General features: G+C 36.0%; 1 protein-coding gene across 3 annotated transcripts in view; it reads left to right on the top strand.

Annotated features, from left to right (window-relative positions):
* The window catches only part of INTS7 (integrator complex subunit 7), a 73,408-nt gene that overhangs the window by 1,341 nt on the left and 55,300 nt on the right, over positions 1-16,767 (top strand). For all 3 annotated transcript variants that reach the window (XM_006193414.3, XM_014566612.2, XM_032466428.1), the window contains exons 2-5: positions 8,772-8,901; positions 10,122-10,268; positions 11,397-11,534; positions 15,409-15,455. In XM_006193414.3, the coding sequence (XP_006193476.1) occupies positions 8,772-8,901; positions 10,122-10,268; positions 11,397-11,534; positions 15,409-15,455 (462 nt within the window). The remainder of the gene's footprint in view (positions 1-8,771; positions 8,902-10,121; positions 10,269-11,396; positions 11,535-15,408; positions 15,456-16,767) is intronic.

The following is a 16,767-nucleotide window of genomic DNA, read 5'->3' as shown; positions in this document are numbered from 1 at the left end:
TTGTTTTTTAACCTGTAAACCCTTAAAGTGGATTGGTCTAGGTAAGAGTTTCTCGGGCTTTTTAAAAAAGCTTTTGACTCCTTTTGATCAACATAAAAATGTCACAACACTCCAATAAAATATTTCTTTGGTTGAGTCACAATATCTTTAGTGTATCCCCATCAGCCAAGAAAATTGATGCTTTGCTTTCTCTTACCAAAACTATAGGGCTCTTCCCCTCTGAAATACAAAATCGTAACTTTAAATGTGTTTTTAAACATTGCATAATCTTTTCCTCCCCATTCTGATAATGCCTGTCTTATTCCTCAGTGACAGCTGCAGGTCTGGATATCTAATATTCCTACTGATTCTAAAGACATTTTCTACCACTCTGGCCCAGGTGGGCTCATCCCATAATGACAGTAGAACAGTCATATAGAATAGAATCAGGATAGGGGTCTGAAGAAATGAGAAATCTACATTTGTGTAATTTCTAAAAATTTTCAGTTGTGGTTAAAAAAAAAAAAAATATATATATATATATATAAAATGTAATTTTTTTCTTAAGAGTTGAAATAGTTCAGATTTGTAAGAAATGGGTGGTTATTGAGTGTTTAACTGTAAACCAGGTGTCTGTCCTAGATAACAAGTAAATGATCATGTTCAATCGTCCCAGCAATGCCCTGAATATTTTACAGATAGAATTTGATCTAGGGTTACTTGAATACATGGATGCCCCATGGATATGGAGGGAGGACTGTAGTGAAGAGGGAATTGTAACGGTCCAAGAAAATCAGAGGCTTAGGCCAGGGTGGTTACATCGAAGCTGTATGAAGTGCTGAGATTCTGCATGTATTTTAAAAGTAGAGCCAGCAAGATTAACGAATGAATTGGTCGAGTATGTGCGATTCAGGAAAAACTTAGAGGCTTTTGCTCTGAGCTACTGCAAGTATGTATTGCCATTTATTGAGTGAATGAAAATCATATCACTTTGGGACTGTGAAATTTAAGATGTCTCTTAGACATCCAAATGGAGATGTTCAGCAGGCAGTTAGGTATACAGATGAGACAGCTGAACTCCATTATAAAGAAATATCTGTAGCACTAGTGTCCTAAGAAATACACTTGGGAAATGCTGCCATTTATAACCTGTTGCACTTGGTTCTGAGCATTTTAAGGAAGCATGGCTGTAAGCTACTTGTTTCTAATCCCCCAAGGAATAAATGGATGCTCTGTTAAAGCTGACTCCAGCCATTTAGGATATAGTTAGTTCCACAGAGAAATAATCGTTTGTGTGATAGCCATTCATTCATTGACAAATACTTGCTGATCACTTTCATTGTGTTAGGCGTTATACTCAGATTTGGGGCTATATTAGTGAACAAAACAGCTTCAAAAAGCTCACACTCTAACAGGAGGAGACAGACAGGGCTAGATCAAATATGGCCTTGTTAGGACAAGAAGTTTGAATTTATGCAAAGTGCATTGGGAAGACATTGAAAGCTTTTAAGGAGAAGACAGACATGGAATGGTTTACATTTTTTAAAATAACTTTAGCTACTATATAAAGGTCTTTCTGTTGTCCTTTTTTTTTAAAGTTTTAAATTGATAACCCTGCTGACTGAGCTGTGAAGACAGAGCATATACAGAGTTAAGTGTCAATCAAGTACAATTTACATTTATCTGACACATTTCATCATATGGATAATCATTTCTATAATATAGGCATTACAAAGGACATATCTCACCTAAATTACTCTAATTAGTGTAACTTTTTCACTAACGTGACTTCTGCATTGTCAGTCTAGATTATTAATTAGGCCAGCTGATGGGAAGTTGCCCCAATGATTTAGGAAAACATATGCAAGATCTCCTTCACCGTGGTGAAAGGAAGAGTCTCCCTTAAGTGACATCACTTAGCTTGTCTGTTTTCTGTAAGGTTGACCTTGGGAAGGGTGAGATGAAAGAGCAATGGGGAAGAGAGTGGCTCCCTTTCTTGCTCCTGGGCGATGGGAAGGGAGGAAATGTAGGGGGTGGAGTTGCTGCTTCAGGTGTTGATCAACTTAATGCTGCGTGGAAAACTTGATGGCCTGTTAAATGAAAAAGTTTATTATGAAATAAGAAATTGATGTAAATCAAGACAACTATCTGTTCTCCCTTATTTTCCCCTTAGATGCCATCACCTCACTAATGTTCCAAAACACCTGAGTTCTCAGAGTGTAGAAAAGGCCACAGATTGCTTTTACACTATCCATATTGGCACAGGTATAGTTGGTGTTATCATAAACAAATACGAGGCCTTGGAAGTACCTCCATATCCGCTACTAAAGAGAGAGGTCTCTGCAGCCAAGTTTGTACCAGGTGACTAATTCCAAGCCATAAGTGATTCAGAAGTACACAGGTGACCCACACTCAGTCAGTCAAATCTTTCTCTGGAGAATCTGTGCTTCCAGACTAAACTTGGTCTCCTAGTGTGAGAAGTGGACATGTAAGGTCATGTAGATGTGAGGCTGTGGTCAGACTCTTAACAACTCAAAGCCATATAAAAACTGGCATTATAAAGGACTGATGCTTAAAGCCTAGTTGGTAATCCCTTGACGGACCATGAACTGATCCAAAAACCCAAGCCCCTTCTTCAATTCTTCCTGAAATTCATAGATTCACTTTTATGTATGGCTAAGAGCTACTATCTTGTAACTTAAAAGTGAGTTTTTAAATATTCCTAAGAATTAGTATTCATAAAATTAATTCATGATTCTAAATTAGTGTTCTTCGTGCATACTGCACAATGTTGCATCCATTCCCACCATGTATGTTTACAATTTCTGAGATTCGGGGGAAGGATGCTTTATTTTTAGTGCATCATCAGTTGAATTGACTATCAGTTGTTTCTAGGTTTTTTAAAAATATAATTTACTGAGATGTTACCATTAGCAGTTTATTAAGCTGTGGGTTGTGAGGTTACCTTGGTATAAAGTTTGGTACTTACTTGTGCTTGTATTTCTCCCCTCCCCTATTTTTAATGAATAGACTTTAAGATGTTAAGATGTTATGGTTACATTGTGAATCATCCTCACCCCTTAACTAAAGCAAATGTATACCACGAATTCTAAAATGTCCTTACATAGTAATATGTGTTAGCAATGTTCTTTAAAGTGGATATTAATCATATTCACAGTCTTTTAGCATCTTTTGAACATTCTTCCTATACTTGAAGAATGGCCCACATCACAAGCCATGTGTCACCAAGGTGGAAGTAAAAACTCAGCTTTCTTACTTTCCCTTGCAAGAGCGCAGCATGTGAACTAGGCTTTGCCAATCAGACAGACCTCCTCCAGGCTCTGTGATTCAGGAGTTTAGAAGTGCAGGAAGGCAGAGTTGAAGGGTACACTCGCTGTTCCCTGCCCTGACAGCAGGAGTGTCTGCAGTGTTCATAGTGCACAGTGGCAGCAGCAAATGGCTACAACATTCCTAGATGACAAGACAGCTAATTCTAGCATTTGCTGCTTCCCAGCAACGATCATTTTCCTCATCTAATCAGTTTGGCAGTATGGAGTCAGGTGTTCTTAGGAGTTTAGCCTTAAAACTGTTCATTATTTTAGTAAATACTCAGCAAAAACTCATTTTCTGCCCAATCAGCCCGAATTAGCTTCTGTTGCTTGCGGCGAAGAACTCTGCCTGATAGATGCTACCTAGAAAAGTATGCTATTTTGAAAACTTGATTAATGTATCACAAGTCTCAAGTTTACCATAATTTATATTATTCTTCAATTCCTTGGAATTTCATCCCTCAGAGTTATACCACTCTGAAATTACAGTAAAATATCTGTTCTTTAATCTTAACCTCTGTCCTCTAGTGCCTACTAGACATGTATGTTAGTGTAATAGTTAGGACCAGATTGCCAGGATTTGAATGCTCTCTCTGCCATCTGTTAGCTATTGTTTCTTAGGCAAATTGCTTACCTATTCTTTGCCTGTGTCCTCATATTTAAAATGGGGGACAATAATGATACCTAACTTCTCTGCTTATAGTGAGAGTTTAATACATGTAAAATGCTTATTAGGGTGACTGACACAGAATAAGCACTTAATGTGCACCGTCATCATGATTAACTGCTATTTTAAACATTCTTTATTTTCATTCAGACCTCAGTATACTCACCTCGCTGCTTCCTTTCCTATCAGTCCCTTCTGGTTTTTCCTTCTTTATGCAGCTTAGATTTTATGGTCTCTCATTTCAGTAACTTCATTAAGATTCTTACCAGTTCTTTAAATTGTCATGCAAGGCTCTATTCTAGTCCTGTGTGCCCAGAGGCAGCCAAAAATTGCTGGAGAAGGTCATGCAGCAGGATCTATGGCTATTATCAGAAATGGTGCAAACCCAAACTGGCCTTCAACACAGCTCTGTAATACTACAGTGTTTCCTTAGTCAAGATTCTCCCACCTTCTTCAGTGGCATTTCGGATCTTTAAATTTTTCCCCCCAAAGCCAAAAATCTTGGGTTTTATGTGAAATCTTATTTCATTTTAAAAATTTGACAGTGGACTCAAAACCTTTAAAAACATTGGATCATAAAATCATCCTGAAGGCCAGATTCAGCAGCCTACCTTCAACTCCAGTATAGGCAGGCCAGACAAATAAGATATAAATGGCAAAAGATAGCTTGAGGATCTACTTACCTACCTTCTCAAAGCAGCTAAGCAGGTGCCTGGGCCCCTGCCCCGGAGATTTGGTAGGTTTGGAGAGAAGCCCTAGCATAGATATTTTTGAAAAATTTTACAAATGTTTCTGATGCAGAACCAGAGCTGGTAAAACACTAGCCTAACAAAATGTTCTACACATTTTAAATGCAAAATAAATTTAGAATGATGAATTTCACTGCTGCCAAATGGATTCTGACTGAATAAGCAACTTACAGACAACTTGTTTTAGTTCTCCCTAGTCTACCTGCATGTTGCAGCTGAATTAAGCACTGTTTAACCCCCAGCACTGAAAAGGAAGAAATCCCTTAACAGTGGCATTCTTAGGATCATTGGTCTTTTGATCACTGGTCTTCTTCCTCAGTTTGGTTGTAGCTGGCAACAGAAAGTGAATAACGCCTCTTAAACCCCTCTAAGAACAAGATCTGATTGGGCTGAGCATCTGTTTTGGTGCTTGGCTTATGCAGGAGTGAAAATTGGCCTAGAGCAAGCAGGCGAGGTACCCACTGCCCGAGCCTAGCATTGTTGCTAAATCATAGGTCTTAATGCCCTTCTCTCTTCTCTTGCACCCAAGCATCAGACCCTGACTTCTCATTTCCTCTCTCCTAAGGCATCCTAAGGAGATAAGAAATGTACTGTTCTTTAGCTCATTTAACTTAATGGCCCTGTTACAGGAATGAGGGTCTGCTTTATCTTAATGAAATAAAAGTTGACAACACTAGAGAAATCAAAACATTTCTCTGGCCAGATTCAAAATTATGGTACATTTTGATCCACTTTGGTGTATTTTAAATCAGCATGTTTAAATAAATCAATGTGGTCTGTGCTTCTGTTTGTCAAGCAAAAGGAAATCAAATCATACTCTGTTGAGGTTTCTCCCTGTACGTGGACTGCTTTCTGCTTCACCTTTGTCACCCCAGCCAAGGTTAATTTACTACACACAAAACTTTCCTAGCCATTGCATTACCCAATTATTGAGAGAGAGAAGAGGAGGAGGAAAAAAAATCCAGTCACTGTGGGTTTTCCCAGCAATCCCTTCCCCCAGCACACGTTCGTAAGCACACATCTCTCCCGTCTCTCTTCTTTCACCTTAATCTCTGACTTGCCTTTTCTCTTCACCCCTTCCCTGTGTCCTTCACTGCCCTATCTGTGCATCCCTTGACCCCTTTTTTCAAATGAGGTCTTTAGAAAAACTTCTAAGACTACATGAGCCTAGAATGTCCCTGCTGGCACCGTGCATTTAGTGGGAAAAAGACTCCTGTAGCTTCTAGTGACAGTTTTTGTATGTATGGAAGTTGGGAGGGTGAAAGGTGGGGGAAGAAGGGAGCAGGCAAGGAAAATATCTAAATATCTGTTAGAAATTAGAGTGAATTTTGAATTAATTTTCCCATAGGAACTTTTATTATCTATAAGTGGTTATTAGATTATGGTGTAATTATGTGTGCTGTTAGTGCTTTTTTTTTTTTCTGTGTGGAAATACATTCCAAGTGCCAAATAACTAACATGAGTACATTAATGGAACAAAATTGTAGAAATTGCATGTGCAGATTTATTTTGTGGTTGTCTTTTGTATTGAGACTCAGTGGCGACCAGTAAAGAGCCCTCTTTGGACTGGAAAGGAAAAAAACCCACAAAAGAAGAGCTGTGAGTTGAGTTTCATTTTGTCTCACTGAGGACTGTCGACCTGGAAACAGCTCAATAGCTCTGAGGAACTGCTCCCAGGAAGTAGGGGGAGAGGCCAGCGTATATGATTTTGACTAAGGAGTATGTGCAATCCAGCAGACATCTCGGTGTAAGGTTACTGCTAGTTAGAGGAACAGGTATCTCAGTTAATCATTTTAGTGCTTTTCTAAGTGTGGGAAGATGCAAGAATCTGGGTTCATAAATATTTTTCCTGAAACATAACTATCTAAAGGCCTGTTTTGCCTGTTTTCCCTAAAGCAGAGTGCCTCATCCTGTTCTTTGTCCTGAATTCCTCTCAGGGTGTACTATATAGGTCAGTGACAGCGGCTGATGACTTAACCCTTGTCATTAGCAAACTGAATGGCGAGCGACATTCTTTGTTTTACACCTCAGGCAAACATTTCCGTTGTCATTTTTTAGCAATGAGCAAACTTTACTGAACAAAGATATTCTAGGGCACTTATTGGTGTGCAGATGTAATCAGCATTTTGTAAATGGCAAAATACTAAAAGAAATATTTGAAGGTAATGTTATTAATTCCAAATCAAGATATTCATTCTTAATGATTTTTTTTAAAGATTAAACATTAGCTCTTTGGTTGGTTTTAAAAAAATCAGATTCATTAAAGTGTAATTTGTGTATAATAAAATTCACCAAACGTATGCAGTCATGAAACCACTACCACAGTCAAGACATAGAACAGTTCTTTCATTCCCAAAACTTTCCCTGTGCCCTTTTGTGGTCAGTCCCCCACTCTAGCCCCTGGCTACAACTGATCTGCTTTCTCCCCATTGTTTTGCCTTTTCCAAAATGTCATATAAAATAGAGTCATACGGTATGTAGTCTTTTGCATCTTAGGCATTAGCGTAATGATTGAAATCCTCCCATGTTGCTGCATGAATCAGTAGTTGGTTCCTTTTTATTGCTGAGTAGCAGTCCATTGTATGGATATATCACAATTTGTTTATTCGTTCACCAGTTGATGGATATTTGGGTTGTTTCTAGTTTGGGGCTATTATGAATAAAGCTGCTGGGAACATTTGCATTTACAGATCTTTGTATGGACGTATGTTTTCAATTCACTTGGATAAATATTTAGAAGTAGGGTTGCTGAGGGTATAGTAAGTGTATATGGCCAAACTGTTTTCCAAAGAACTGTGTGGTTTCCCATTGCCACCAGCAGTGTACGAGAGTTTTAGTTGCTCCATATCCTTTAGTTGCTCCATATCCTCATGAGCACTTGGTATCTTTAGACTTTTTAAATTTTTTTGCCATTCTGGTAGACGTTTAGTGGTTTCTCTTTGTGATTCTTAATTTATATTTTTCCAATAACTAGTAATGTTGAGCATCTGTTCATGTGCTTATATTTTTCAAATCTTGCCCATTTAAAATATTGGGTTGTCTCATTATTGAGACATAAGAACCATGATGAAGTCTTTTATCAAATATGTGTCTATAAATATTTTCTTCCAGTATGTGCCTGGTTTTTTTATCCTCTTAACGGCATATTTTGAACAGCAGAAGTTTTTAATTTTGATGAAGTTTAACTTACCACTTTTTTACTTTTATGGTTCATACTTTTTGTGTTTTATCTAAGAATTCTTTGCTTAACCCAAGCTTATAAAGAGTTCCCCTGTATTTTCTTCTATATAGTTTATAACTTTAGCACTTAATATTTATGTCTATGGTTCATTTTGAGTTAATTTTTCTATATGGTGCAAATTAAGGATTGAATTTATTTTTTTCTTTTCCTTTTTTTTGCTTATGGATCTAGTTGTTCCAGAACCATTTGTTTAAAAAAATGTCCTTTTCACATAGAGCTATCTTGGCCCCTTAGCCCCTTTGTTAGATCATTGATTTGAGACTTCCCTTCTTTCTTAATAAAAGCACTTAATGTCAGGACTGTTCATTGAAGAACTACATTAGCTACCTCCCACAGGTTGTGCTCTCATTTTTGTTGAATTCAATTTCACTTCTTTCACTGATTTCATCTTCTTATTGGTTATTTATAAGTATGTTCCTTAAATTCCAGATATTCGGGAATTTTTAGATATTTTTCTCTTACTGATTTTTCATTTAATTCCACTATGGTCAGACAACATATGTAATATGATTTCAGGCCTTTTAAATTAATTACAGCCCCAAATAGTCTATCAACTCAACCTTTTAAAAAAAATAGTACCTTTTTTATTATTCTATATCTAAAAGTGGTGCTTTACGAAATTACTATTTCATATACCATTTTTATTTTTAAAAAGGTCACAACTGTACATTTCCAAAGTTGTTAAGAATGATTGTTATTTTACTGCGTAAATAATTTTACTGTGTCATACTCTGTTGGTATTTGCTGTTTTCTCTATTGTAGTCACAAATTTATAAGCTCTTCTTCCCTTTTTGTATTTTTCATAGGTCTAAGGTCTGGCAAACTTGGTGAACAGTGTGAAGCGGTTGTTCGCTTTCCCAGGCTCTTTCAGAAGTATCCATTCCCCATTCTCATCAATTCCGCATTCCTAAAGTTAGCTGATGTTTTCAGAGTTGGGTGAGTCTTTTTAAAAAGCCTCAGTGTTGTAAAGCACTTTGTTCGGTATTTCTTTGTTTTACATTGTGGTCTGTATTCTCTTTGCCTTTTAGGACTTCCACATAGTTTGTTACCATTTTAGTGGGCACACATGGCAATCTGCAACACTTTTTGGTGTGAAATTTAACTCATTTTAAGTAGAAATGAGGAGTATAAGTCAGAGAGTACTAATTTCTTTGGGAAACAGGACAATGCAAATTAAGACAATCTTGGTATATTATCTTATACTTTGGAAATATCTGTAGCTTTGGGCAGATTGTTTTGAGAAGTTTCTGATTTAATATAACAGCTTATTTTGTAACACGAAATTACATGTTACATGAGATTACATGTTACATGAGAATATGAGTCACTGGGAAGTGCCTGAAACATGTAAGCAAGCACTGAATAAACACATACTTCTTTTTTCTCTCTGCCGTTCCCTCTCCCATGCCTTCCACCGGTTCGTGCACTCATGTGTTTATACATATACACACCAGATCAGACTTGGAGAAAAGATGTAGAATGAGCTTGAGAGAGGAGGAAGACCATTTGACCTCTTGGTCCTGGTTATAATATGATTGGGGAGATTTAGTTTGGCTCCAGAGCTTCTGTTTACATTATTGCTGTTTTGGTGTCTTGCTGCAGGACTGCGGGCATTGCTAAAAACAGCTTATGGTTAGTACTCATCTCAGGACATTTGGTCCTCTGCATCCCAGAGTTCCACATCCACAGGTTCCATGAACCACAGATGAAAAATACTCAGGAAAAAAAAATTATGGAATGTTCCCAAAAGCAAAACTTGAATTTCCTCCTGTGGTGGACAACCATTTACATTGTATTTACAACTGTTTACATAGCATTTACGTTGTATAAGGTTTTATAAGTTATCTAGAGGTGATTTAAAGTATGTGGGAGGATGTGCAAGTACCGTGCCATTTTGTATAAAGGACTTGAAAACCAAGGATTTTAGTATTGGGGGTTGGAGGTCCTGGAACCAGTCTGCCCCCTCCCCACTGCCCCACCAGTGGATTCCAAGGGATGACTGTACAGACTTGAAATCTTTAAGTGGTAAGAGAATAGTAAGATTGAAATACATTGTCCTGTTGCTAAAATTTAATATCATTAATATTGCTTTGATTTCTAATTAAATAGTACTTTCCTCAGTTGGTCGAATTAATTTTATCTCTCGTTTTTCATAGAAACAATTTTCTGAGGCTCTGTGTTCTTAAAGTTACTCAACAAAGTGAGAAGCATTTGGAGAAGATTCTAAACGTGGATGAATTTGTGAAGAGAATTTTCTCTGTGATTCATAGTAATGATCCTGTGGCAAGAGCCATCACACTCCGGTATGCTCTGTCACTCTAATGAGTCACCGCAAGATTATTTGAGTTGTAATTATGTACCCAAAAAAGGCAATATACTTACTTTTATCATTTTGCATATTAAGAATTTATTTTTGTTTTTTCTACTAAGACTCAATGCAAAAATATAGTAACCATCCCAATCTGTAAATGCTTTGCAGTTAAATATGTGGAATACTGTTTTGACAGCTTGTGTTTGAACTATTCCTCTTTATAGGTAGATGTTCTGACCTGATAACTCAAATCCGAATACGGCTTAGCCTCAGCTTATTTTGAACTTTTACCTTCCTGACCTTGTTCTTAGTGTTTCATGTCAGTTCTCTGTATTAATCCTTGGTTATGTGCTTATTTTTGTGTATAATAATTTATATCCGGACTCCTTGGAAAATGCCAGATATGACCATCTTAGTTTCTTCAGCCTTTTCTTTTCTTTCTTGGCATTAAACATTTAAAAAAAATTTTTGTTAGAGTTCTACTTTGTAAGCCTTACATCCAGCTTGAACCTTATCGTCTTTTTAGATCTATTATCTATGGAATCATATGTATAATTTTTGGATTTTTGAAATTCACTTTTCCAAACTCCCCCTTCCTCGCCCTTGCAGATTCTGATATGAGCCCCAGAGGGCATCCTCTACCTCTCTTCCTTTGATGTTGAGGGGAAATTAGAAAATCATGGTACCAGTATTTACTGATACGGAAAAAGGACTGGAAAGTCTTGTATTTTTACTTTGTGGATCGGCTTAATAGCAAAAATGTTGTACTCTTAATGCTTTGCTAAAATGGACTTCTTTGTATAATATTGGAAAATTGATATGTTGATGCCTTAATAATTCATAAGTTTCTTTTCTGGGCTGTTTGGTACTTGGCATGTACTTCAAGATGATTTTTTAAAGTTTTTGCTAATGTTAGATAAGCCATGTTAATTTTTCTGACTTACTGAAGTATAGAAAAGTGTTCGCATCTGAGTCACTGCTTGATTCCTAAAGTTGATACTTCATTAACCTGAGATTTATGGCATTACCTACAAGCTTTAGTTTTGGTAATCTTGCTGCTGCTTTTTTGACCATGAGCTTATTGTATTTCCTTCCTTCTTGGGTTTCTCTTTTTGTGTAGGATGTTGGGCAGTCTGGCATCAATAATTCCCGAGAGGAAGAATGCTCATCACAGTATTCGTCAGAGTCTGGATTCACATGATAATGTAGAGGTTGAAGCTGCTGTTTTTGCTGCTGCAAACTTCTCTGCACAGTCAAAGTAAGCAAAGGCCTTTTATAATTTGGCTTCCCAAGAGGTTTTGAATGAGTAACTCATTGATATATATATATATAAACACTAAAGGATACAGAAAAATTTAAGTGGCAGGGTATACTTTCCAAGAGGGTTTAATCATGTTGGGAAAACAAAACTTAAATCCATAAAACAGAAAAGCTAAGTACAGATGTTGGCATTAACTGTAAAGGAAATTAGAGTTTCCAGAAAGACAGGATCAGCATAGAATTAGAATAGCTGGGGAAGGCTTCATTGGGCAGCTGAAGCTTTGTCCACTAAAGAGCCTTCCCCAAACATATGCAGTCCTAACACAAAATTGCTGCTTTTTTTTTTTTTTTTTTATTGTCTTCAGTTTAGCTTTTTGGCATTTGGCATTAGAGCTATGCACAGTATTGACAAACACAGTAACTTGAACTGAAACCAATTTTAACCCATTTGGGATGTCATATCCTAAACTACTATCTTACAAAACAGTATATATATATAATTTTGGGTGGATGAAATGTTATCATGATTATATTACTGTGTTTGGCTTGCTTGACTATCCTCTCTATTATTCCCTTTAATGACTGATATCAAAAGTACCATTGCTTTCTGGAGGACATTTTGGTAATTTGTATTTTGCCTTACACATGTACATCCCTTTGACCTAGAAAATCCACTTGTAAGAACTTATCCTGAGGAATCAGCAATGTGTACTGACATTTGCTTGTAAGGATGCTAGTTATAGAGTTACAGTGACCAAAAAAGTTATTAGCAACCTAAATTCCAACCAGTGTGCTTTGATAGATATGATCATACAATGAAATGTTTTATCAGCTTTTTTAACAAATATTTTTAGAAACATGTTTGGATGAAGGAAGGATAAATTAGAAATTCAGGATTAACATATACACACTACTATATATAAGATAGATAAGCAGCAAGGACCTCCTGTATACTTCAGGGAATGTATTCAGTATTTTGTAATAACCTATAATGGAAAAGAATCTGGAAAAGAATAGATACGTATATCTATAACTGAATCACTTTGCTGTATATGTAAAACTAACACAACATTGTAAATCAACGATACTTCAATAAAAAATAAAAATAAAAATTGTATTTGGAAACAGGTTACATAGTAGCTTATATAATATTGAAGATTTGCTGAAAAAGTATATTTATGGAATAGAAAAAAGGCTAGAAGGATTCATATAGAAGTATTGTCTCGGGGTAGTAAGCTGGTATCTTATTTTTATTTTATATTTTTATAAATTTCCATATATCCTGCTAGGAGCAAGTTTGGTTGTATAATTAGATGAGTAATAAATGTTATTTTTTTAAATAAAAAATAGTATTTCCATTAAGAGCCTTTGCTAAATTTGGATAGGACTTGAAATAGTTAATCACCAATGGTCTTTCTTCATATTTTAATTATAGGCATCTTCATCTCTTCAGTTGCTCTTATCAAACTTTCAGAATTTCAGGATTACTCACTGGGAAAGGAGAGTAGAGAATAGAAAGATACAGTCTTTAATTTAATGATCAAAATTAGTAGGTGTGGCAATAATTGAGGAAGAGAAATATCCGAGTAAAGACAATTCCTATTTGCTCTTTTGAAAATTGGCATTTTTTTTCTTTTTGTGAGTCACTGATATTGAGAAAGCTTTTTAAAAATTACGTTTATTGGATAGGAGTTCTATCTACTGAACAGTTACTGTCTGATCACCATTATCAAGGTGTCAGTACTTTAAATCTATTAGATTAAGTATATACTTTATGTACTTGCAGTAGCTCCAAAAATGGTTTTCTAAATTTAGTTTCTAAATTTAGAAATTTTTGATTTAGTGACTAGATTTTATTTTTGGTTCAGTTTTTCTCTTGTGTTGTCATCAGAAACTAATTTTATCAGCTGTTGAATATCAAAGTAACATAGAAACAATGTGATTCTTCATTTATAGAATTGAAGACAAACATTTAAATTGACGATTTGTGTAGAAGCAATTTTTAACATACCAGGCTTCAATATTTATGATATTTAAAAATAACAAATTAGTGCAATCGGAAAGCCTGAAGTGTATCTAAATGTATCAGAGTGTGAAATTAAGGAAATATATCTTTTTGAGATTAGCATTTACCTCTTCCCCCAGAAATGATGACCTGGCTTGCGATCAAATATCTCAGCCAGTAGGATTTTTGTCTTAGTATCTCTATCAATTTTGGATCTTAAACAAATTAAAGTAACTGACCAAATAAGATCTTAAGAATTTATTTAATCCTATTTCCACCTGTCTACTACTGTAACCACAGGTACCTTGTCCTGGAAAAAGTTTTAATTTTAAAGAGCTAGTCACAAAGCAGGAGTTGCAAACCCGGGTGCCTTTAGGGACCAGGGAGGCATCGTCAGTGGAGCAGTGCCCTCTAGTGATGACTGTGGGGAACTGAAAAGCACACTCACCACCATCTAAGTGGTAGGTGCTCCTTGGTACCAGCCGATGGTAACAGTGCAGGACTGTATGCCTAGTGTTGTCAGATCTGATTTTTTGAGGGGGCAAAGGTGGGGCTGTGGAGAATCTGGAAAACCAGATTATTCTGTTTAGTCTCACTGTATGAGACTATATATTCTTATTTTTTTAATATTCTTAACATATTCTTAATGCTGACATTAAGAATTTTTAAAAATATTATTAGACAAAATAAGAAAGAAAGAAAGAAAACTTCAGGCTTTAACTTGCAGCTTATTGGCCCTAAAGGCCCATAAAAGATTTTTAAACTTTGAATTGTTATAAAAGTTAGTGAAGAAATACTTACTGAATATTCATCATGTCCATATGCTATTTTAGGGACCTGGAATACAGGAGTGGAAAAGATTAATGCCCTATTGTTAGGTAAATGACAGAATTAAGTAAACACAGAATAGTTTCAGGTGCTCATTAATGTTTTGGAAAAATAAAACAATTTTGTAATAAAAAATAAAACAATTTTGTCATTGTGATGATGACCTGAGTGAGCTGCTTAGGTAGAGTGACTAAGGAAGGCCTCACTGAAGAGGTGACATTTGAGCTGAAACAGTGCTGAAGAAGAGGCAGCAGTCTAGAGGAAGGATGTTCCAAGCAGAAGGAATAGCAAGTACAAGAAGGCTCTGAAGTGCAAACAAGTCATCTCTACGTACCTAATACACTTCTTGCCTTATACCTGAAAGCCATTCACAACCTACTTTTTCTTATGGAACGTGAGGCTGATATCTTAGAACAGTGGTTTTCCCTACAGAGGGGAGGTAATTCATGTCTTATGTATCATTTATCATGGTTAAAATCATAGTATCTGTATCATACTTGTTTATATTAATGTTTTATCCCAAATATTCTTGTTAATAGCTTTGTGTTATTTTGGTGGCAACAGACTCAAAAGTGACACCTCAGAAAATACACATGTGTAATACTTTTTAAATGGCTAATTTTAAATAGTTTGGCTTTTAGTAAGATGGTACCCATATTTCTTATATTTTGTAATCATCTTGTATGTTAAAAGCTTTTCTTAATTAAAAGTATGTCCTAAAACATAGACTGAGGTAGTGACCTTGAGTCTTTCAGTGTCACTCAGTGATGCGAAATGCAACAGTACTCATAAATCAGAGGCTTTTTCCTTGAAAACTATGAGAACAGTATTGGCATAAGCCCACTTGCTGGTCGAAATTTTGGTTTCAGTTGTGTTTCTTACCCCATCCCCAGCACCTGACCTTTGGAATATTAGTTACTATTTGAAGTGTTGCTTTTCTCCTGTGCTGACTGTCTTCTGGTTTCTTTGAAGTCTTTAGAAAACTAAAGCAAATTAAATTTTTTGGTTTTAAAGTTTTCACTGTTTTCTCTTTCCAAAGGGATTTTGCTGTAGGAATCTGTAACAAAATCAGTGAAATGATTCAAGGTATGTGTGCTTCATTTAATAGTATGAAGTGATTTAATGGGATTTTTTTATATATATATAATTTTTATTGATGTATATAGTCAGTTTACAATGTTGTATCAATTTCTGATATATAGCATAATGCTTCAGTCATACATGAACATACATATATTCATTTTCATATTCTTTTTCACCGTAAGTTATTATAAAATATTGAATATAGTTTCCTGTGCTATACATTATGAACTTGTTGTTTAACTATTTTATATGTATATTAGTATCTGCAAATCTCAAGCTTCTAATTTATCCCTTCCCACCCCTTTCCCCATAAGTATTTATTTATTTATTTAGTTAGTCAGTTATTAAGTACTTAGTATGTGCTAGTCACTAGTCATTCATTTTTTTCATTCAAATAATGGTTATTAAGTATCTTCTAAATGCCAGAACTATTCTAGGTGCTTAGGATACAGTAGCGCACAAAACAAAGTCCTCGCCCTCATGTAACCTACATTCTAGTGGTGGAAGGGGTGGTGGAGGCAAGAGACAAGTAAATGTGTGACATAACAGGTGCTATGGAGAAAAAGTTAGGTAAGAAAGACAGAGAGTCCCCAGAGGAGATGGCAGAGTGGAAAGGGGGACATTTCTGTTTTCTATATTGTGATCAAGCAAGACCTCTGATAAAGTGGTATTTGAGTGAGAAATGCACATGTACAGGGGAAGAACACTCTGACCTGGAGGAGAGCAGTGCTGCTAGGAACTCTGGGACTCTCTTCACTTTGCGAATATCTCCAGGGTCTTCCAGTTGCAACCAAAATCAAATCCAAATTCCTTTCTGTATCCTGCAAAGCCCTAGTTTTCTAATCTCATCTTCCATGCCGTGCTTCACATGTGTTACCCCACTTACCCTCATAATACTCATAAAAGGACACTTTGGGGTATAGCATTGCACAGCTGTAGAGAGCACCACTTTCTTTGTATTTCTCTAAATGGCAATTCTTTGAATTGTGCAACTTGGCAGGCTTGGAGAGGTAATCCTATTGTGTCTATTTTACAGAAAAGGAAATGGAGCCACAATAAAATCATTTAATTGAAGACCAAGATACAGTGATTGAGCTTTGTCCTGTTCCCCTCTATTTTCTTTGTCTTTTTTTTCCCACCCCAGAAAAGGGATACCCTGCAGAAAGCTGTCATTAAAAGGAAGCATCACTCATTCATTGAGCAGGTTTTTATTGAATGCCTGCCATATCAGACAAAATCTTGGCAGGAAACAGTTGTCACACTTGAATTGAGATATTTCAAGTAGAGTTTAATGAAAGAACCATTTACAAAGGTG

The sequence above is a fragment of the Camelus ferus genome, chromosome 23 (genome assembly GCF_009834535.1).
Source record: "Camelus ferus isolate YT-003-E chromosome 23, BCGSAC_Cfer_1.0, whole genome shotgun sequence".
NCBI lineage: Eukaryota > Metazoa > Chordata > Mammalia > Artiodactyla > Camelidae > Camelus > Camelus ferus.
Note: the sequence above shows the minus strand (reverse complement) of the source record. Positions and strands in the feature narration are given on the sequence as shown.